Consider the following 23,424-nt stretch of genomic DNA (forward strand, 5'->3'; position numbering starts at 1 on the left):
TGTAAATGCACATATACCCTGAGGTGTGTGTGATACACTGGATTTGGAAAGTATTCAGACCCCTTTACTTTTCACAATTAATACTCGTGTGGGTTTTATTCGTAGCAAATTTGTTTTGCCCATTCATTTTCACTCAATAACTCTAATTAATGTCAATGAGAACACATATTTTCAAAGAAATTGGTGCAATTTGTTTTAAATTTTAAAAACTTAAATCATTTTTTTACAAAATTAGTCAGACTCCTTTGTTGTGGCACTCCAAACTGTGGTCAGGTGCATCATGTTTTAATCATCCTTAAGATTTATCTAGTACTTGCTTGGAGTCCACCTGTGGTAAACTGAATGGATTAGACATAGTTTGGAAAGGCACACATCTGTGTTTGTAGGGTCCCAATTCACACTGAATGTCAGGACAAGAGCCAATACATTAAGTCCAAGAAACCCTCTATAGACCTGCATGATAAAATTGTTGAGGCATAGATCAGGGCAAGAATTTGTAAAATTCTGAGTGCTCCCATAGCACCACAGTGGCCTTAATAATTGAGATGGGTAAGAAGTTTGGAACCACCAGGGCTCCTGGCTGTCTGTCCAAACTGAGTAACTGAGTGCGAAGGGCTTTAGTCAGAGAGGTGACCAACAACCCAACGGCCATTCAGACAGACCTTCAGAAATCCTTTGCAGAGATGGGAAAACCTGTAGGGAGGATGACCAATCCTTAGCATCGCTTCGTCAATTAGGCCTTTATGGTCGAGCAGCTGGACAGAAACCACTGTAAGCAAAATGCACATGACCACTCATTGGAGTTTGCCAAACAGCATTTAAAGGACTTTAAAAGTACAAAGAATAATATTCTACAGTCTGACAAATGCAAGAGCTAATTGGGCAGAACTCCAAGCACTATGTTTGGTGAACACCAAGCCCTGCTCATCATCTAGCTCATACCATTTCCATGGTGAACCATGGTGGTGGTAGCATCATGCTTTTGAGGGTGCTTCTTAGTTGCAACATTTTAAGGGAAGGAAGAATGCAATGAAATATAGAGAGGTCATTGAAGAAACCTAGCTCGACTTGAGGTGATTGATCACCTCTGACTTTGAGTGACCCAGTAAAAGCCTTGATTCAAACATCACAGAACATCTATGGAGGGATCTGAAGCTGGTATTTCACTAAAGCTTTCCCTCCAATCTGACAGCATCTGAGAGGATATGTCAAGAAGAATGGGATATACTATTCAAATTCAGGTGACCAAGAAGATCTGAAGCTGTAATTGCTGTCAAAGGGGCATCTACAAAATATTGGAATATGGGTTTGAATTCTTAGATGAGTGAGAAGTTTCAGTTCTTGATTTTTCAAAAACTGGAAAACTTTCTAGAGAACCAAATGTAAAGGGGTCTGAATATTAAATCACCTCAACAATGTCATGAACACTGACAATGCTCTGGGCAATCAAAACAAACAGAAACTACCATTGACTCTGATGGAGGTGAATGCGCAAAAACATAAAAGCAACATTGAATGTATGTGTTTCAATCAGCTTGTTGTGACGGCACAGGCAGTATTTGGTGTAACGTTAAAGGTCTGATTTTGATTCATCTGTAGCACAGAGTTTATGATATTAGCAGCATCCCTCTAAAAGTGGGCTGGAAATGAAATGTCATGAGACGTGTGTGGCAACATCTGGAAGAGCCGACAGCTGGGCGAAAGCCGTCAACACATTTTTGGTAGTTCAGCCAAAACAATTGGCTGAATGGTTCTATTTTATTGTTGCATTGAATACTGTAATTACTAAACTGTCCATCAAATCTTGAGAGAATAGCTGAAGACAATGCATCATGGGGTGGGCGAAAACTTCATGAGTGTTGGCATTGTGGAGATTGAAGGACTAAACCTATGAATAGGATCCCTTATCGGCGTTATATTTCCTTTCCACTTCAAATTGCTTATTTGACGATTAGGTCTGTGAGCGTCTCTGATCTTTTGTTTATTTTCATGACTTTTGTTAATTGCATTATGCTTTCCCAAATCTAGCCTGTGACAGAACTGACTCTTCTGTCCACGGCAGTTTTAATGAGCCCCAAACTGCCACTCTTGTAGCTGTGACTCAATGTAACTGTGTAGAAACACTTTGCTGTGTCAGGCTCAACAAAACTCGATCCCCTCGAGTGAGCCCCTTCTCAGACTGCTGGGTTGGCAGTACATAAGGCTTTCAGTTGAGGCACAAAACTTATACACATTCTTTTGTGTGCATGTGTGTGAGCGAGTGTGTCTATTTGTCAGAGATTATATGTTTCCCTCCAGGCTCTTTCCCCTCATCAGTTGGTGCCTGGTGCCAGTCAGGGAGTGTTTAAAACATGACTCAATCACGGCTATCATACAGCCCTGAGAGATGTCAGTCAATGTCACTGTGTAAAGGAAGGAGAATGTCGTGTTCAGCCACAGACACCTAGTACCTCAGGTATTTTCACTTTCACCTCAACTCCATTTCATTACTGTACGATTAATACGTTTTATGGACGTGTTTTACATCATAGGTGATACGACAGCAGCAGACGGCTGGACAAAGGAAAGGATGGCTGTGTAGCAGCTCTGAATAAGATGTATGAGAGCACTCAGAAAGGACATATCCCCACCTAGATGCCACAGGGCCTCTAAATGTCTTATTGTAAAACAAGGTCGTGTTTAAAAAGCTTTAGCTGCATCTGGATCTGCATATAAATAAACATGATAGACTATGATAAGAACAGCCTGTTTGTTGCCATGGTTTTTGGAGTATACTGTTATCATGCTTGGGACTATTTGGTATTTGTGCAAAGATGAATGGCACCAAATTTAAAGTGAGTTAGACTCACAACTATCTAAGTGTTACATAGAGTAATAAAGTACACAGGGTAGGAACATATGTCATCTAATTTTGCTGCTCCAGCACAATACGTTTAATAGCTGATAAAAATATAAAAGTAAGTAGTAAAAGATATTGTGCTGCTCAGGCAGAAACTGGCATAGCCATGATTGAAATCCATGAATCCTTTCATGAAATCTAGACAAAGCCTCACAGTTCAGGGGTTACGAGCCAAACTATAAAGTGCTTCATAAATAACAACATCGTCTCCAAAATCTTGGATGCACTTTCTACATATCCAGCAAATATAAAAACATTAAAAACGTACAATATGGGCTAAAAAACAAACCACTAGCTTAGAGGAGCTGTAAGAATAAGGATGGACTCACCTCTTCCTGTGCTGTAATGTTGCAACTTGTCACTGTACACCGCCTCCTTTGTGTATGCCCTTTTCCTAAGAGAGCAATGAATATTGAGAAAGAAGAGAGAAAGAAAAAGAGAGAGCGTAAGAGATGACGGGATGAAAGGAAGAGTAAACAAGGTCTTATTACGGCTCGTGTTTTTCTGTATGGCCTGAAAATGCTGTGGCTGAAATTGAATCAGTTGCAGAGGGTTAGCAATGGCAAATGAAGTTTATGAAAATGAGCTGATTTTTAATTAGACCTTGATAGGATCTCTCTCCTTTTCATCTGTCTCCTCTGCCTCAGCATCAAAAGAGCCGGGCCCATTTGATGAACACTTTACTTGCTCAAACTTGCACCCAGCACTGCAGAAAATTTGACTTTCACATGTCTAAAGTGGAGCAAGACAGGAATGTGACAAAGTGACAAACTGCTGCAAAATGAAATTGGCTTAACAGGGCAAAGTAGGTGTTGTTACGTTTTCTATTGAATTGAATATTTCATTTCAAATATGAGTACTTAGTTTTCATTTCCATCACATCTATTGCTTTTTAACACCATTTTCTGGAATTTTTTCCTTATTAGACAGGACAGTGTAGAAGTACACAGGAAACAAGGAAGAGAAAAGGGGAACAACATGCAGCCAAGGTCCATGGCTGGAATTACACTGTGCATTTTGAGATTATCTGGTTTGCGCCTTCATTATTCATAATACCCCTCATCATGTCTATTGTTATTGCAATAATAAATGCTCTATGATGTAAGGAGTAAGGAGGAGTATGACCAAAGGATTAAAATACATTGCAAATACAGTTATGGCTAAGAAACATACTTTAACATTGTTTCAGTGGTTAAAGATGGTCAGTAATTATAGTAATAATCTCCTAGTTATATTACTGTTGAATTTTACTGCGACATAGTGTATTTATTGAGCAAACTGACACCAGGCAAATTGGTCATACATGATCAGAGATTGGATCACAGTGGTGGAAATTTAACTTGCAGTGCTGTCATATATATTTCAGTAATTATTAGCAAAAATGAGGAGCATGCAGGGGTACTGTGTTGCATGTTATTTTGTCCACTCGCTTCACTCCCCCTGAAAGTACAATGGCTATAGGAGGTGAGATTTGTAGCTACTTTTATCTCGAGGAGAAAAAGTGGGAAGCCTAAAAAGAGGCTAAATTATTTATTTTTTATTTTTTGTCAGGGACATATGTGGCAATGAAGTCACTAACATTGCAGCCGTTCCTGCATGTATTACAAGAGACAAGAGAAAAGAAGGTCACCTGCTGCACACAATGGAGATAGCAATAAGGGAAACAATGAAGACCACTCCTGCTGCTGCTGACCCCGCAATCAGAGGAAGCTGTTCTCTCAGCTCAGACTTGAAGTCATCTAGGTTACACAAAGAGAAAACAAACAGAGAGGCATTGAGGAAGGCTTAGGTAAGGCATAGGATACATAACTGTGTTTATTTGGAAGCGTGTATGAAAGTGTGTGTTTTTAGGAGGTAAAGGGAAAGACAGGCAGAGGAAGAGACAGAGCAGAATGGCTGTACCGATGGATAAAGAAAACATAAAGACCTTTCTGCTCAGAGGTGCTGACTGAAATCCTGTGAGCTTTTGCAAAACTGACTGACAGGTTGTGTTTGATAAACCAGGAGACAGACAGAGAGTGAGCAAAAAAAACTGACGGTGAGAAAGAGCGAAGGGGGCCTCTCAGCCTCCTCTGTGTTGCTATAGCGCTCAGAAACAAATGGACGGAAAAAGGGCACCTTGGAATGTTGTTTCTACAGTATTGAAAGGAAGTTTCAAGTTATTACACATACAGCCCAAACATGTTTTATGTTAGCCAGGGCTGACAGAGGACAGACTAAATGCCTGCCTAAAAATGCTACACAGCAGAATCCTCAGTTATCTTTTTGTGTGCCTGTCTCTGTGACTTTGGCACCAGCAAACACTGTAGTTAAAGCAATGCACGATTTAGCATGCTGCAGGCAAATCAGCAGCTTCTAAATCCAATCCCCCATGTAGAATGGGCCTATTGGATTAAAGTGATAAAGGGAGAAGTAATGCATCTTCGGAGCAGTGTGAAAGCTGCGATATATATGAGGAAACTGAATGTGACAGGAATTGCTCACTCTTTTAACTTGCACATTTATCAAGTACATTTCAAGCAAACAGTGGGAATGCAGTTCCAGCTACTCAAGCTTCTGGGCAGTCTTCCTGTTCTCTCTTGATGTATATTAGGTGTGAGAGGTCCAGATTATTATCCAGTTCACCCATCTGATAATGCAGACGTTCCTCGACAGCCAGAAATCAAACAGCTACATGTTTCAGCGGTAAATAGGCCCCTATTACAATCAGTTAGTTCTCGAGGCTTTGGCCTATTAGAGAAGTGGAGAACTGTGACATCAGTCACCTAACTTATAGACCAATCACCTCCTCTTCTTAACACCTGTCAATCAAGTCTGCGCAGCTTGTGTTTGTGTGTCCAGAGGAGGGCTAAGGGACACCTTGTGAAGGTGCATGAAAACGTGCCAGCAGGAAGACAAAAGGGATTATATGTTCTATAATAAAACAAAAAAATGCATGGAATGGCAGGGTGGCAAGGGGCTGTCTTCATGAGGCAATGAAGCGGCTTTGACAGAGGGAGAAAAGACTGGTAGAGGGGCAGGAGGTGGAAACGTGGGTGTTATTGTCGGCAGTCCTCTGGTGTCTACTGCTAATTGCGTTGACGAATGTCGTGCTATGGCAGCCAGCCAACGGATGAACCATAAACAGTGTTAGTGTGAGCGAGGGTGAAGTATGTGTGCGCATGTGCTCGTATGCACTTGTACAGGCTCATATGCATATGTGCTCGAGGGAAATATAATTTGTGACCGTGAGGGAGAACAGAGGAGCCATGACTGTGCCACCACATCTGCTCTGCACAGGTAAAGAGCCAGAATGATCGCCTTTATCATCATTATTATTCTTCTCATCTTACCCTCCCTCAAGATCATAACCCTCTCATTCATTGTTATTGTCTTTATTAGCAATGATACAGTGCAGTAATGTCACTCCTGACTTTGATACATTATGAACTATGGCCACACACACAGTAAGCTGGTCATACAGCAAGGCACGATGCATTGTAATGGCAAATCTTGTGAATGTCACTCATATCCAGTCAAATGATTAATACATCCAGACTGATGTACTACTGCGTACGTTGAAGCACCAATTTCACTGCCAAGCGAGGCCATGAGGAAGTGACACTGTATGCGATGCCACCATCACCTGCTTTCTGTACCCACACCTCCTTGCACTTACACTGATGAACATGGTTCCACAACCTTGCCAGTTTACCAGGTGTTACAGCCCCTCTTCAGCGCCTCTCCCCCCCATGGCAAAATTTTTTATCTCATCAACTACTAATCACAGATATGCATTCTGGGACGGCTCTCCAGCAACAGAAGGGCCGGGTGAAAAACCAATTAGCTAAGCATTTTGGATCAAGCACAGTTAGTTGCACAAACAAAAGACACTCAGCGTTCGACGTTTCCGGAGCACCCACACACACTCAAACCTGACCACGAAGGAAATTAATTTAGCTGCAGAAATAGAAGTGCAATCAAACATTACCGTTCTCCTCTATCTCACCTAATAATAATAATGCAACAACAAACGCAAAGAGACAAACGAGTGTTCGAAAGAGCTAGGGTGTACGCATGTGTGTGAGAGAGGGAAAAACAAGAGAGAAGGACAGAGAGAGGGAGAGGCAGAGAGAGCTGTTTCTCCTGGCTCCGCGATCCTTACCATCTGTGAGGGTTTGGAAGCACATCTTGCTGCTGTATTTGCCGAAGCCAGCCACAGTCCGAGCCCGCACCTGTACCACGTAGACTGTGCCCGGCCTGAGGCCCTCCACACGTGCCGTGTTGGTTTGGCTCCGCAGGATGGTGGAATTAATCTCTGCATGGTCCTGATAGGCGCAATGAACACATGGAGCAGGTTAGAGATAACTTAGAGGATGTCACCAGGAAAGTGTTCAATCACACGGTTACGAAAATTCTCGCAAAACCACATGCAGCGGTGGTAGCACAAGTTTGACAGTGGGAGCACAAACAATCTTATCAAGGATTCCAATGTTGAGGAAATAGTACGGAGAGATTGGACTGGAATTGGAGGGAATCAGTTGTTGTAAACTAGACATACAGGAAATGCAGTGTACTTCTGATACACATCACTGACAGAAGAAGAATGAAAACAGAAGTACAAAGTAGTCGCAGGCCAGTGAAGCTCTCTTAAAGCCTGCTGCATGTTGAATTGGCTGATTTAAACAGAGAGTAGTAATATGTTTTTCCCTCAGTTTTTAAAAAGGTCTCAGACAGTGTGAACTTCACTTACACAACACAACAGAAATACACACAGTGAAACAAAATCACATACACAAACAACAGTACTTCCCATTCATTCAATAACACACATACACGATATGGTAAATAAAGGCAATCATTTCTTGCACATACCAAAGAGCAATAGCTGCTCCTGAGCAGTAATAAAACAGCATTATGTATTTGCCTCTTCACAAGTGCTTTATGAGGTAATTTAATTACTGCAAGAAGTTTTAACATTACATCCTCTTGTTTTGTTGTCTGAAGTAGGTGGCTTTTTTAAATATGACAGCAGGCCAATTCCTCCCACAGAAAGCCTTTTATGTTTTTATTAAAGGGAATGCCATACAAATCTTTTGTGAAATATTTTTTTGGAACAATCTATTTAGGTATTTGCCTTATTTTTGTTTGCTGTGTTTTTGATTTGAAAATCTGTGTCTCACATTTTATTTTCATCCTTATTGACACGCACATGCGTCTGTGTGGTCCTACGCTACGTGTATTTCGATGTTGTTGTTTTTTAATGCTGTTGCATAAATGCATACATATAGCCATTCATTAAGTGAATTCGTGGTCTGATTGAGGGTATATGAACTCAGTCTTTGTCTTTCCAGGCTGAACAGAACCAGTTGGGCAGTCTGCTGAAGTGTAGTTTGGGACCTGCGTGAGGTATCTGCTATGGGGGATCAGTAATGACTTGGGCCTGTCACCTTCCTATAACCCAGAGTGAATATGACAGCCAGAAAATAACACTGCACCTACACTACACTCACCACTGCAGGCTGCTGATAGCTAAATGCTGGCGGGCTGTAGAGGGGGAGGGGGTAGTAGAAAGTGAAGGGGCACATTTTTCTGGGTCAATAACGCTGTGTAAATAGATGCTGGCTTTGGTAAACACACTGTTGTTTAATGTTGAGCTACATCTTCTAATACATGTATGACTTCTCTGGGAAAAAGCGAAAAAAATTCAGACAACAGTGCTGAGTAGAAAAAATAGATAGGCAAGGAAGAAGAGAGGGAGGAGGAGGAGGATGGAAGAAGATGGCAGGAAGTGATAAGAAACTCGAGGCAGCAGCAACCCACATCGAAATCATTATCCAATCTGATTGGTGTAATTGAATCATTCTGGTTGCTCCGTCATTGAGCAGATGAGGTAAACACAGCTATGAAATCTGCGCGCCCCCCTTCCCCCCCACACACAGACACACACATAATGATGTGTGCAATCACATTAACTCTTATTGGACACTGAGCTTGATGAAGACAAATGTTTGGACTTAGGATGGGAGGGCATCACACCAACAGGCTCTCATTCTGTATCTGAGAGGAAAGAGATATTTATAAATGGGATGCTGGATGTAACTGGTTTAGAGAGTTTAATCATTTCACAGACCTTTTGTTCAGGAGATCACACAAACTGTCATTTCTCCAATGTGCTGCATACGAATACTTCTGAAACTTGACTTTAGAGCAGCAGCTTGTGCATTTCAAAGAGGTGCAGAAAACAAGAGGCCCCTTGAGAGACTGGAACCACAGTCACCTATTCATCTGGTCCAAGACATGCTTGAGTACACATGGACCACTTGGGGTCAGGATATGCCGATTCCTGCTATCAGTCATCCTGAATCTCTCAGAGCCACACCCCTATCTGTTGAATGGAGGACAGGTGAGCAGACAGATGGCAAACCGCCAATGGGTGAGCATCCCTAGGGGGAGCACCAGCTAGGAATGGCCCCTTTCATGCTGCCCGTCAAATGGGAATTATGTGACACACACACACACACACACACACATCTGCCACTTAAAAATGAGCTAGCATTTGGCACTCCAGCAGGTTCGGGGATAGCCAATAAAAGGCCATGCCAGGAGGGACTTCCAGCCATGAGAGGTCCCCTCCTGCTGCCAGTCAAATGGGGATTAGGAGGACCACACCCCAACTTGCTAAATAAAGACAGAGGTGCAGGTGGGAAGGCAGATGGTAGAGCAGCCAATCAAAAGCATTGCCAGGGGTGACAGACAGGAAGCACTGTGGGGAGTTTGGTCTCTGCAGCATTCAGCAAAATCACAGGGACAAAGTTAGCAAGAACGGTATTCCTAATATTTAATATTTATGAGTTGTTTGAAGTTTCCGAAGATGTTTTGACTGATAGTGAAGCACGTCTCACGTCTTTTATCGTTTTCTTCAGTGAGCTTTAATAAATTGGCCCTATGTTGCTAGCTGTCCAAATACATTAATCGGATTTATTTTACAGGATTGACTACATTTACTAGATTGCGAAAATTACCTTATTTTACCTGTTAAACCGTAATTTTTTTTATTTTTTTTTCTAACTGCTAGTGCCCTCCCAATTGCTATTGTGCTGCCAGTGAACTGCAGAGGGGAATTTTAATTTATTCTCTGCCACTTTTTACATTTTCTGCCTTTATTTCCTTAGTTTTTTGGTTTGAGTTTTTCAGTCAAAAGCATCGTGGACCTGTAAAGGCCTCTGAGACATTATATGTCATATTAAACTATAGAAATAAGCGTGACTTGACTTTGCTTCACTTGACATGTGTGTGTGCGTGGATCAGTCTTCGTGTGTCTGTTTTTCAAAAAATGCCAACTACCCAAAATGGACAGCATGGCCACTTGGCCGAAAGACAAACATGGTGGTATACCATGTGTCGTCTTCACTGGCTTACACACATGCATGATTGCAAATAACAGGCACACACACTCGTGCACACAAAGGGAAGGAGGGTGAGTACATGAGGAGAACATTTTAATATTATGTTTGTGAAGTGAAAATAATAGGGAAAAAAAAGAATCCTCTCCCATTAATGTTCCTGATTAAAATGCATTGCCTGAGGTAAAAAAAAAAAAAGAAAAAAAGTAAAGAGGGGAAATAAGGGCTAAAAAATTAAATCTCAGTGACTAGATTGGGTTTTATTACTGAATGCAAATAATTACCATTACCTTGTGAATTCTAATCTAAAAAGAACAATTATTTTGAGTGGGACTACAGTAGCGATAAACTCTGATATTAAAGACCTTTATAGTCTCTTAATCATTTTGTAAAATGAAGAAACTAAAATGTTACAGCAGATTATATCACCACACAGCTACAAAAAAAGCTAATATTTTCCTTTCATTTTGATTCTCCAAAGCTGCATGTTAAACACTAATGAGCATGGTAAGAGACAAGTGAGAGGAATCATCTTATCCTCAGTAAATTTGAAGGGAATTTATTTGCCTCAGCTTTTTCAGTTTTCTTTTTTTTCTTGTTATTTGTAGTCATCTCCTTTTGAGATGACTCTTTGTATGCATTCTATTCACCTGGAGACTAACAAGAAAGCCTGAGTGAGCACGTCGAGTGACAAACAAGAGGGAGAGAAGAAGAGAAAGTCTAAAGGAAGAAATATGAATACCCTTGCTGGGGGACTGAGGGAGCACTGCACAAGTCCTGCTTTTCAAAGGTTCCATTAAAAAGCCCAACTTGTCTGTAGAACATCTGTGTGTGTCGAGAAAAAAAAAAACGTGTTGTGTTTGACTCTGAAGGGTGGCAGAGAGAGAAGAAAAGAATAATAAATACGTTCATCTGGCTTCTCTGCTGAGGAATCGCTAATTGTATGTAAAGTACAAGAGAGCTTCCAGAGTGCCAAAAATGCAGCTGGTGCTCCGGTCAGTATGCTGCAAGTCATGGTGACATGCTGTAAAACTTACATTAACTCTTGAATTTCTCACACTGTCGTATGACAGTAGTGCTGTCATCCAGAATGGATACACCTGAACTGCTTCTGACACTCAAGCACAAACACTGACACAAACTCACACTCACATGCACACACACACCCTCTCTCCGACACCAACAGAGCTATCAGTAACCAGAGCCGGTGGCTGCTCTGCTCGAGCCTTAATGGAGGGCCTGACCTCAGCTATGCTGAGTTATTTCCACCCTCCCCAAAATTTCCGGCATCCACAGGAAAAAGGCTATGAGGAAAATGGAGAGAACGAAAGCATGAGATTCTACTTTTTCTCCGCAAACCTTGAACTCATTTAATCTAGCTTGCCAATTTATAGGGTCCTGGGACCACTTACTCTGTAATAGGAAGGAAGGTTAAAGAAGGGAGTGAAGCCTGTTGAGAGAGCACCCTTCAACAATTACTACAGTTTCCAAGTGAAATTACCAAAATGCAGTCTGTTTGAGTCATAATTACGCCTTCCTTCATTCATCTGCAGCTTAAATTGCCACTGATGGAAGATTAGAATTTATTTTTGTATTGTTGGAAATATTATTACTGGTAACATTTTACATGGCAGTATAGTTGGAAGATTTTAGATATCAAACAAATATATTAATTGTGATCTACATTATGATGTACACTGGTGCCATGGTTATGGTGTATAGCATGATATAGCTATTTTTTCTCAACAACAGCACTGATTTCAAAATAAAATGTAATTACTTTAAAGATTTGTTATAATATTCTATTACACTGACAAGTGACTAGAATTTACGTGTTACCCTTTTCTGCAGTTTCAAAGAGTAGCTTTAACTGGACTTGTTTCAACCTGTGTGATGCTTGTCTTCTAGTTCTAGTGGACAACATTATGAAGCATTGTTTACTTGTTTATAGGGTTTTCTGGTATGGCCGGGCTCCGCCCGCTTATTGCTCACAACTTTAAGTTGTCACTTTACTTGCAGTCTGGAAACCCTTTTTGCCTGAAGGTTTTCTCAGGCACTCTGAAGAGTGGATCAATCAGCAACCAGTCTAAATGTAATGATGTTGAACCCCAGCGCTTGTTTGGAATTGTAGTTCCAACAATGGCGGCAGTGGTAGAGTTATATACAGCTTTACTTACAGTTGTAGCAACTATAGCAAACATCGAGAAATTAATGCCGGTGCGAGAACTATGTGTAATGTTAAAAAAAGTCATCTGTGGTCCTTTATCAATATGGCATTGCATTCTGCTTACATTAGGGGACACTCCCTTTTGTTCACAGTGTGGTGAGTTTCGGCGGACAGCACACATCATATGGTGGTCAATGCTCATTTTCTTAAAGGCTGCTTCAATTGTTTCAAAATTAACCTGAGGCCTACACCTTACTGCAAACAATCCTCAATGTGGTATGGCCAAGCCTATCTAATTACAAAGTGAATTTGGTCTGGTAATTCAAGGCAATTTCTACTGGTAACCACTTCAAAATGATCATTGTCAAATCCTCTCCCCTGTTTTATTTGTCATTCTCTTCAATCATGACCCCAATTAAAACAGAAAAACACTTTACAATTGCTCATTTAAAAAATAAAGCCCTGTCTGGGTGAACTTACTAAAAGTACAGCATTATGACAAGGTTGTGAAAAGAAGTGCATATTTCTTTTATGAGTATGCTGAGGTATTACTCAACAAAGTGTGACAATGCCATGCTCCTTGAGAAGCTGCCATTATAAATGGGTGTAGGTGGATTCCTGTGAGATGGAGTGTGTAGAAAGACAGCTCTGTGCTGCGCTAAGGACTAGCTGACTGTGGCAGGCACACTGAGACAATCAACTCCAGAACCATAACAGTGTGACTGCTCTCCGATTAATCCAGGCATCGGTGAGATGCATATAAAAAATGGCAAGGACAGCAAGGTCATATACAGAATATATGCACAGTATATGTGTGTAAAAATGACCCATTTTACTGGGTAAAACCTATTGGTGTAAAAGAGAGAGTGTGAGAGACATTCCCCATATTTGACTTTTATGACTTAAAGGCCACATTATCACTGTGACTTCAACATTTTCTGGACCTCTGAGGCATTCAGGGAATCAATGGAAAGCTGGCAGAATTGACCGAGATAGTATGCAATTTAATTTCCCGCATTTCTACAGCAAGCAAGCAAGCTAAACATGCATTGCAAGTAACCAAAACCAAGGTGTGCGACAGCAAATTTATGTTGACTTGTCATGATGCATGTGCATAATACATCTTAACAAGTATGGAAATTACACAAATCCTTTAACGCCATTTTCCACCTTCTGAGAGTCGGTGCTTAATCATGCATAACAACCTTTTATACTTTGGACTGCGATCTGGTCTGTTTAGAACCTATAAAAGCCGTCAGATCCAAGAAGAGTCAAAAGAGGACCATCATAGTGGAAAGCTCATCTCTACCATCCAGTGTGTAACAAAAAAGGTGAGTCACTCTGACTCACCTCCTGTGTCTTACTCTGACTCACATGATGGATAAGTTCGAGATGGAATATGTACATGTTGGGGGGATATTAAGGTATATTAAAACAGCGATAGACAGCTTGGAGCACAACCTCCCTGTCACCTGATCCCACTGCAATTAGCAATCTTGTCCTCATTAATTCATTAATTTGTGATTACAACGTGCTCATCTAGTTGTGTGAGGACGCGCTACATAAACATCAATAGGATTAGGATTTCATTGATATTCATGAGCTAATGGGAGGCATTATAAGTGTTATTTACACGACACTAAGCTGTCTGGCAGATAAGGTTTCTGAGGGCCATGGCAATCGGATTCAATTTCATGACCTGTGCAATGCCAGAGGGGAAAACAGCAAGCAATGCAGCTATTATTGGATAACTGAGTTTCCAACTGCAAACATCATTTAAAAACATGATTGTTGTTCTCCCTGATAGAAAATGCTAAATGTGACACAACTATTCTCAGGTGCTGTTGTGAATATTGATCCTTAGGAACCTTAGCCAAAATTAGTTTGTGCGAAGTAAATAACTCAACAGAAAAAAGAAAAACATTGATAAAACCCTATTGATTTTTATCTTTTATTTGGAAAGCAGAACAGGAGTGAAGGTGCACGAAGTCTCACAAAAAGTCTTAACTTGAGATGACAAAGACTGGGGGGAAAAATGTGCATGACCAACCTTGCTATACCTATCGATCAGCTTTAGGAGGACAAACAAGGGCCCAAACAAAAAGCTAGTCTCCAATCTCGGGGTATCATTATGTCTAAGGCCTTGGGAAAAGCCTACAGGTCAATACTGGAGCAGCATAGGCACTGTGGGGTAGGGCTGGTGACTTAATAAAGCAGACGTATTGTGTATGAGCAGACGGGTCGATGTGACTCCCTCTAGACGCAATGCATTTTCTCAGCGGGACAGGTTGCTGCACTGTGCCGAGTGGGCCTAGAGCAGAGGTCAACCTATTCACTTCATCAGCAGCAGAAACCAAAGAACAGTGGGAGAGATGGAGTGAACACAATGAAAGAACATATTATCAACCCAGGGGAGTCTGCTCAGAGATATCCGTTAAAGCTTAGATTCTTAGCAGGCGGGGGGCTTTACATGCAACTTGCTTTGCATATGCAGAGTAGGAGACACGTTCACCATCACAGATACACACACTTACACACACACGGCTTACCTTCTCGTAGTAGCGCAGCTCGTAGTCAAGGATGATGCCGTTGGGCTGTTCTGGTTGAGGCCATGATAGCGTGAAGCTGTTCATGGTGGAGCTGATTTGGTGCATGATGGGAACTATTGAGGGAGCTGTAGGAAGCAGAGAGTGATACCAAATCAGTACATTTCTCGCATTATTGGTAACGATTACAGTTTTGTCTCACCTAAAAATGTTTGTTGGTTGTAAGTAGGCATTGAACATAATAAAACAGTGCAGTCATCCAGGCGGTTCTTTTGCTAATTCTGCCTGAATTTCACACATGAGTGTGAAAAGTTCCCTTCCAGTATTACCTAAGGCATTATGTGATAGTTTGGATTAGATGCGCAGTGCAACTTCCTATCCAGTTATTCTGGAACAGCCCTAGAGACATATAACGTTTCTATTCATTCTATTCTATTTTTTTTATATGAAAATCTCATGTGAATCTAAGGTGCTGCTTTAACAGCCATAATAATTAATTATTTTAATTATTAATTAATTGTTAGTGTATTTTAGTTCAGCATTTCATTTAGTGTGAATACTTTCAGATGAATGTGCACATTTTTAAAATGAAGCACATTTGCTATACATCTCATACTGTATGGGTACTTTTAATAAAACAAGCTATATGCTACGTACACCTCAAATCTATCTATTAGTACTTCTCACAGAGGGAAGGTTTAAACTGCACCTGCCTCTCTCATCAGTACCCATTTTACCAGCAGAGTCAGACTGATTAGAGCTGCACTCGGCCATATTCTGTCACTGCAGGACCAAATATCCGACAGCTTTGGCAAAAATGTAGCTGGCAGATTTGGCTAAGATTTGTGGGTATGGACTTGGGCTGAGTATCAGCTCCAGTTAGCAGGACTCTGGCCACCTTTGAACCACAATTGTCAGTTACAACGAGTCTGGCAGGAGTCCCACAACCATTCATGTTGGACTGAGTACTTTTGGTTACATGGGCAGAATATACCTGGGTGAAATGGTCAATACATTTGCAAAAGTTTTAAAATTCTCCTATTCACACAGTCCCTCGCAAACAATTTGACAACCAAATGCTAGGAACATTTGCTATTTCAAAAATGTTGGTATGAATACTGACAATGGGCATTTCAAGTTAAAAAATACTATTTGATATTCGCTGGGAACTATTTGACTGATTCAAAGACCCTTCTTCCCCGCTGCCACATGTACATACACGCACAAAACACAAGTTTTACCGGAGCCTGGAGGTAATTTGTTTTTCTTCTACTCCTTCTGTTGATTAGGGTGGTTAGCAAACAGCTTTTAGCTGCATTACTGCCACCCTTTGGCTGTAGTAAGACGTTACTACCAGGCGCCGGCAAAAACAAGGGAAATACACAAAACGATAGTCAAATAAACTACTTTTATATTTTGTCCTGACTTCAAAATTCCACTATATGCTTAGAAGAGAATAGAATAGACCTTCATTGTCAATCAGGGTGGAAATTGTCTTCAACAACCAAAACATGAAAACGTGACTGCTTTGCATTTACTAATGTACTGTTTCTGCATTACCTTTAAAATAATTGATGCATAATTGTGTTTTTTTTTGTTACAGTAACACCATCATTGTGCACTTATACATGCAGCCAGTAACCATGCCTATATACTACTAACTTGCACTGCACCAACTTGAATATATCAAATTTCTCTCATTCAAGAGGCTTGCAGTTGGACATTAGTTTATAAATGCATGTTCAAATTAAATCAGCTAATCTGAAATGAACAGAGCAGTTTAATCTGATTTGCTTTTCTGTAAGAAACTTAACCAAAATCACTTAAACTATTTGTGTTGAACCATGTGGTCTGACAGTAAGTAGGAACATGGGCACAATGTTATCACCAAAAGAATTGTGACACGCTCTTTGATATACTCCGTTCCTGATTTCAGTATTAATTATGTCATACTGAGCCAAAATATTTCACAGAGCAGGAAGGAGGAGAAAAGTATGCTTGCAGCAAACCAGTGCAACTGACACTTTAAAGGCACAAGCAGACTATTGTCTGTCACGTATCTGCAACCAAACAAGGACCCTTATTATCTATCTACTCTACATAGACATTATACCTATAAAAATGACATTCTCTTCAATGGAAAACATGACCCCTTCTGTATATGAACTACATGTCATTCATTAAATGAAGCCCTTTGAAATCAAATCAGTATAGTCATGTAATCATTTTGGCCCAGCTGCACAGTCTGTTCCATCCTTCAGCTCCAGTACACCTGAATGCACACACATGGGCTGTCAATTAACCCTGACACTTGACAATTTTCTGCTCATTCCATCATGTTTGTCCTCTGCACTGTCATCCCTTTATCATCCTTCTGCTTCTCCTCACTCCTCAAATGCTGCTCTGAGATTGTATTATTGGACAGAAGGAAGACATCATTGGTAATAAAACTTAAAATGTCATCCTTATGTCTCTGTGTCATTTTGTATCTTGAAATTGAAGTTATAAGGAAATCTAAGAACAAGTGCCTGTCTCTAGGCATTACAAGCCACTATTACCACACCCTTTTGAAACAGTTTGGTTTCTTCTTTTTTTTTTCGTAACTCAAGATTAGATATGTGTTGAGTCTATATGGACTACAAGTCTGAAATAAAATAAATTGAATTGAACTGAAATTGACCCAAATTTTTACCAGCAGAAAATGTGTCATATGCTAATAGAAAGTCCACCACGCTGTCTTTTTGCCTATCATCACTCTGGCAGATTTTCTCACTTGATCTTTCGGAAATCTGTGGATATATTGTCACTGCTAATAGTAGTCTATAAATAGGCCAACACCATAAAGTCTCTCCTCTGCAAGGAAAAAGTAAATTCTCCTCATGCTGATTTTCACTTTTTCTTCATCTATTAGTTTTATTAATATATGTAATTTCGAGTTGTCAAGTTCATAAATGTCACAGATACTGTTGGCTTTGCTGGTGAGGATTGAGTGTTTTGGCCTCATCCAAATCGAGCAGCTGAAGCTTTACAGTAGGAGAGGGTTTGAAATCTACACCATTCAAATCACCATGTACTTCTTTGGGGATCATTTGGATTTTTGTTGACCCAGTTAAATATTTCTGGGGTATTTTCTATTTCCGAGGTCTTGCTAACTACCACAATTTCTCCTCTCTTCATTCTGAACAAACCAATATTGCTGTTTAAAATACACGTGCAGCAGAGCAAGATTTTTCTGGGCAGAAAAATGTGGAAATTTTAAAGAAGTGGGTTTAGAAGACCTAGAAACCTATTTTCTCCTCAGCTCCTTAATTTGAATGACTTTCTGCCAAGTCTGTCAGGATAGGTCTAATTTTTTCTAGTTTTTTGAGATGTCTTAATTTGTGTGGTTTTCTGACTGGTGTGAAGTGGGCAGGGATAGTTTGGAAAATTTCACATACCAGTCAAATTGAATCAGAATTTGATGACAGTTTTTTTTTTTTTTTTGCTTATTTGCCTTACAAAGGCATAGTGGAGTAACTAGAGAAGCAGCACAGTTTTTAGACTGGAGCTAACCATAAAACAGAGAGGAAGTTTGTGAGGTTCAACCCCTTTTGGGCTGATTGTTTTCCCAGAAAAAAAAAATCAATGCCGTAGGACCTAAAAATGCAGATCCTGCTCTCTGCCTTTGGAAAATCCTTTGCAGTATCTACTGACCGTTTCTCATGTTGTATGTCATGTTGCGTACTGTCGGTGAAATATGATCAAGTCACACAAACACTGACATGATGAAGCAGATTATCTCACTTTGGAGTATTTAACTCTTAATAAATGCTACCTTAGCACGTTAATGTCCTAATCTCAATGAGAGGTTTTTGTAGAATGTAAGTAGAATTCTTAGCACAAATACATGAATCTATGATTTTTCTATGGTTTTCATTTACAAATGCCACAACCTATTAAATCAAAATATAAATTGCTTAACTTTTATGTACAAATCAATTTCTTTAATGGCATTTATGAATGTGTCCCAGGACCAATGGTATCATCACAAACTCCTTCAAGGTGCTATAAACTCTAATTTGAAGTTAAAAGATGAATCCAACCAGACTTACTCATCAAACCAATTTATGAACACACAAGTGAGTTTGATTGAAAAACGTATTCTGCGGCTGCTCATATTAAGTTCAAAGCCTTGGTGTTCAGTGCTGGAAAGAAATCTCCACCCCCGTATCTGCAGGCATAAATACAGCCCCACACAAGCCCATGCTCTACATTTTGTGCCCATCAGCCGCTTGGCTGATGGCCTGCTCACTGCTGAGGCCGAGTCATCGCTCCACCTGGTCTCCGCTCACCATCTTGCTGAATAACCCCTCCGTTCAAAAGGTAGCAAATGGCACCTTCTTTCAACTAAATGATCCTTTTATCACAGTGGTTATTCTAGTTATGTTCCTTATCTATATGCTTTATCCTTACGTAAGCACTCAGGTTAGAAGAGTCCTGTGTGGAGAAAAGCCTCTGACCTTTTTACTCAGTGCTTGCAAATCATGTTGAGTAGGAAAACCTTGCTTATTCTACAGTTTTGATTGGGGTCAGTGTTTCTTGATTTGAGTGTCAGATCATTGCCTAATATGTAAATGTATACAAATGAATGGGTTCTGTTTATCCTGCCGGTGTGAAAGGATCTTGTTCCGTCTGCCTCCCTTGGCTCTCACCTCCTGTCCTCCCTCCCTCCTCCCTCTCTTAGACCCAAGACAGAGAGTGTGAGGGTGAAGCTTCACCTCACTGCACTTCAGCCTCTCTGCTTCTCAGGCTGGTTCACGCTCCACTGACCAGGGCTAGGGCTGCCTGGGCCGCATTATCAATTACCGGGCACAGGCACAGGCACACACTGTTCCTGACAGACCCAAGGGAGGGGCACTCCACACAGAAATTCCTGCACTGAAAAAAGGGAGCTGAGGAGGAGAGTCCTCCTCCCAACTCAATTCATGCATTCAGGTGCACAGACAGAAAAATATCCATTTTTACAATGGCAATTTTTTTATGCAGGTTTTCCAGTGCTAAGTGTCGATGTATGCGAGAGCATATGTAGCCTCTGATTCACCATCAACATCTCTTATTGAAGAAACAATGGGCCAATCAGAGCTTTATAGATTTTTCTACCCATTCCAGAGAAACTCACACTGGAGCTGCAATTATCTTGGTAAGACAGCTTTAACCATCAACTCACTCTTCACCAACACTTCACCTTAATCTGCTTGTGAGTGCTGACAAAGTTTCAGTGTCAGCTGAAAAATGAGAACAATAGGAACATTTTCCCTTACAATGTACAGTTGTACATTCTCACTTCTTACTGAAGAAAAAAAATGAAAAGTTTAACCATAGTGTCCCCCAGACGGTGACTCTGTTTCCGAGAGGAAAAGCAGGCCAGAGAGAATTAAAGAGCATCTGCACATGTATGTGTGTCCTAGAAGCCGACGTGTGAAGAGCCTGCCAGAGACAATGTGTTGCGCTTGTATGAGGGTGAGGTTCAGCCCAATGAGGCACTGCTGTCCCCTCCAACTGCGTCCCCCCACTGTCACCCTGGGACGATGATGCTGACAGTGATTGGTGACTGTGTCCTGCACTTCTCTCTCCTCCCTCCTATCCCCTGCTCCTGTGCTCCACTTTTATCTGGCCTCTCTTGCAGCCCCTGGCTTTTAATGCAGAGCTTGGCTCACCATTAATCAAAGTCAAAGCCTCCAAGCATCTGACTGAGACACAGAGACAGAGAAGAAGGAGAAATGGAGAGGGACAGAGAAAGAAGCAGAAGACAAGGTGATGGAAGAATGAAAAGCTCATTTACCTCATTGCGATTAATCAACTGCAGAACACAGATGAGTGGGAGCATCGTTTTGCATCTGGCCATTGTTACATTTGTGTGCTGCTGCCATATTTCTTTCTCAAATCTTTTTATCGATTTTGCAAATATTTTGAACAGAAAAAACAGAACTACCCACAGAAAGCTGGGATAGACAATACATTACATTCAACCGTGTGTCGTTTGGAGGTAGTTGAACTGTGACAAACTGCCACTGAAGACAGAAATTACAGATATAACAAACAAACACACATCTAACTCTGGATAGATAAAAACAGATACAAATTTTTTTATGAAAAAAACAAAAAATTAATAAAATAAAATACATAACCAAATAGACAGTGAAGGAAAATAATAATACAAATATTAGTGGGTGGGTGTGGGGTGTTGGCATCCGTTAGTCGGCTGGTTAGATTGTAGCCTTGGTCAAGTGGTCTATAAAGGGTTTCCAGGTCTCTTCGAAGGAGGCATTGGAGTTTCTGAGTGAGAATCTGATCTTTTCAAGTTTTATATGATTTAGGATCTCCTTTAACCTACTGTTGTGTGAGTGCGGGAGGGTGTGTTTCCACTAAAAGTGTAGTAAAGGCAAGGATGCGTCACCCCATCGACAGCAGATCAAATCTTTCAGGTGGTTGGATTCCAAATAATGCTGTGAGGGGTTCAGGGTCAAGTTTTATACCCAGTTCTGTCCCAAGTGTGTTGAATATTTGATCCCAAAAAACTTTTAAGTTTGGACAGGACCAGAACATATGGGTATGGTTGGCAGGTGACTGTTTGAACCTATTGCAACTGTCACTCGTATTTGGATAAATACGGGCATTTGTGTAGTGTATATGAAACAGAACCTTGCATTGCAACAGCCTGTGCCTCACACAAATAGAAGAATAGTGGGACAAGTCGAGAATACAAACCCAGCGGTTATCAGATATTGGTTTGCTCATTTATTTTTCCCAGGTCTGTTTCAGATGTCTGGTCTGAGTTAAAGGAGTCAGTGGAGCCGTAGATAATTGAGATGGAGCGTTCTTGCAGAGGTTCCAAAGCAAGCAAAGAGTCAATCAGAGGCCCAGGGGGATGATTAGGAAAATTAGGATATTCAGATTTAATGAAGTGTCTAATCTGCAGAAAGCAGAAAAAAAAAAATCTGATTTAGCAGGTCGAATCAAATGACAGTCCTGCAAAATCAGTAAAGTCCCCATCTTTATAAAAGTATTTAATATCATGTAGGCACCCGTTGCGCCACGTACGAAAGGTAGGGTCAGACACAGAGGGTGAAAATAAATTGTTTTGTAAAGAGTGGGACCAAAGTAGAAGGTTTGTCCAGTCCATTGTATCCAAATGTTGAGAGAGTTAGTAACAACTGGATTTTCTGAGATCCCGTGGGTTTTAGGAGGTAGTCATGCCGTAATGAGGGATTGAAGGGAGAACCTGGAAGAAGATAGTTCCATTTGAGCCCACAAAGGGCCTTTTCTGAGCCCATCATCCATCTTATGACGTAGCTTTTCAATGTTACATGCACAATAATATTGGATTAAATTGGTAGAGCTAATGCGCCTGACTTTTTAGGAAGTAAAAAAAAAAAAAAAAACATTTCATAAAAATCTGAATATGTTGAAACAAATATAGGAATTTGGGAAGAATTACCATCTTTATGAGGTTGACACAGCCAATGAGGGACAGAGGGAGAGCGGACCAGCAGTCTATATCTTATTTGCAGTTGTCGACAAGAGGACGAAACATCTTGGCAAAGAGGTATGGGCAGAAGTTCGCTTTTGTGAAAATTTAATTTATAGCCAGAATATTTTGAATTGGAGTAGAATATCTTTGACAACTGAAAGGATTGGAGACATATAACAAGAGATCATCCGCATATAGTGATAGTTTATGGGTGATTCCCATTCTTAAATGGCATCGAATCCCCCCTCGCCCCGAAGCCAAATGGCTAAAGGTTTGATAGCCAAAGCTGTTAATGTTAATGTTCTGGTCAACATTCAGAGGGGATATGGGCCTTTAGTTATTGCATACAAGAGGGTCTTTGTCTTTTTTCAATAAGAGACAAATGGTGGCTTCAGATAGGGTTGGGGGTAGCCGTCCTGTTGAAAACAATTCATTATATACTTTTGGGGAGACTAGGTTGGAGTATGTTTTGTAAAATTCTACTATGAACCCATCAGGGACCGGCGATTTACCATTCTGTAATAGTCTAATTGCCTCCTGAACTTCTATGGTCGAGATCAGAACTCCAAGATTGTTACATATGTCGTCACTGATTTTGGGGAACGTGATCATTTCCAGAGGGTTATGCCCGCTCCATACCTTAGGTGAGCAGTCTGATGAGTAAAGATCTGAATAATAACTCAAAAAAAACATCCTTCACCATCTTAGGGTCAGTAAAAACATTCCCTGAGGGAGACCTAATCCTAGGGATCAGCCTCGAAAGCACCATAGCCCTGGTGAGCCAAAAAGTTACCCGTCTTCTTTCCCATTTCAAAATAATGTTGTTTCGAGTGTCATACTCAGGTCATACTCAGCTTGGAGCTTAAGGCATTGACTGTAAAGTGCAGGGGTTGGAGTGGTAGCATATTTCGCATCAA

At 40.7% G+C, this 23,424-nt stretch overlaps 1 protein-coding gene across 3 annotated transcripts in view; it reads right to left on the reverse strand.

The window, feature by feature from the left end:
* The window catches only part of LOC138202907 (ephrin type-B receptor 1-B), a 156,592-nt gene that overhangs the window by 27,801 nt on the left and 105,367 nt on the right, over positions 1-23,424 (reverse strand). For all 3 annotated transcript variants that reach the window (XM_069157268.1, XM_069157267.1, XM_069157266.1), the window contains 4 exons: positions 15,001-15,125; positions 7,044-7,206; positions 4,530-4,638; positions 3,229-3,293 (listed from right to left, as the gene is read on the reverse strand). In XM_069157268.1, the coding sequence (XP_069013369.1) occupies positions 3,229-3,293; positions 4,530-4,638; positions 7,044-7,206; positions 15,001-15,125 (462 nt within the window). The remainder of the gene's footprint in view (positions 1-3,228; positions 3,294-4,529; positions 4,639-7,043; positions 7,207-15,000; positions 15,126-23,424) is intronic.

Source organism: Embiotoca jacksoni, unplaced genomic scaffold (genome assembly GCF_022577435.1).
Source record: "Embiotoca jacksoni isolate LCO1_2020_lvr unplaced genomic scaffold, fEmbJac1.0.p SCAF_22, whole genome shotgun sequence".
NCBI classification, from domain to species: domain Eukaryota; kingdom Metazoa; phylum Chordata; class Actinopteri; family Embiotocidae; genus Embiotoca; species Embiotoca jacksoni.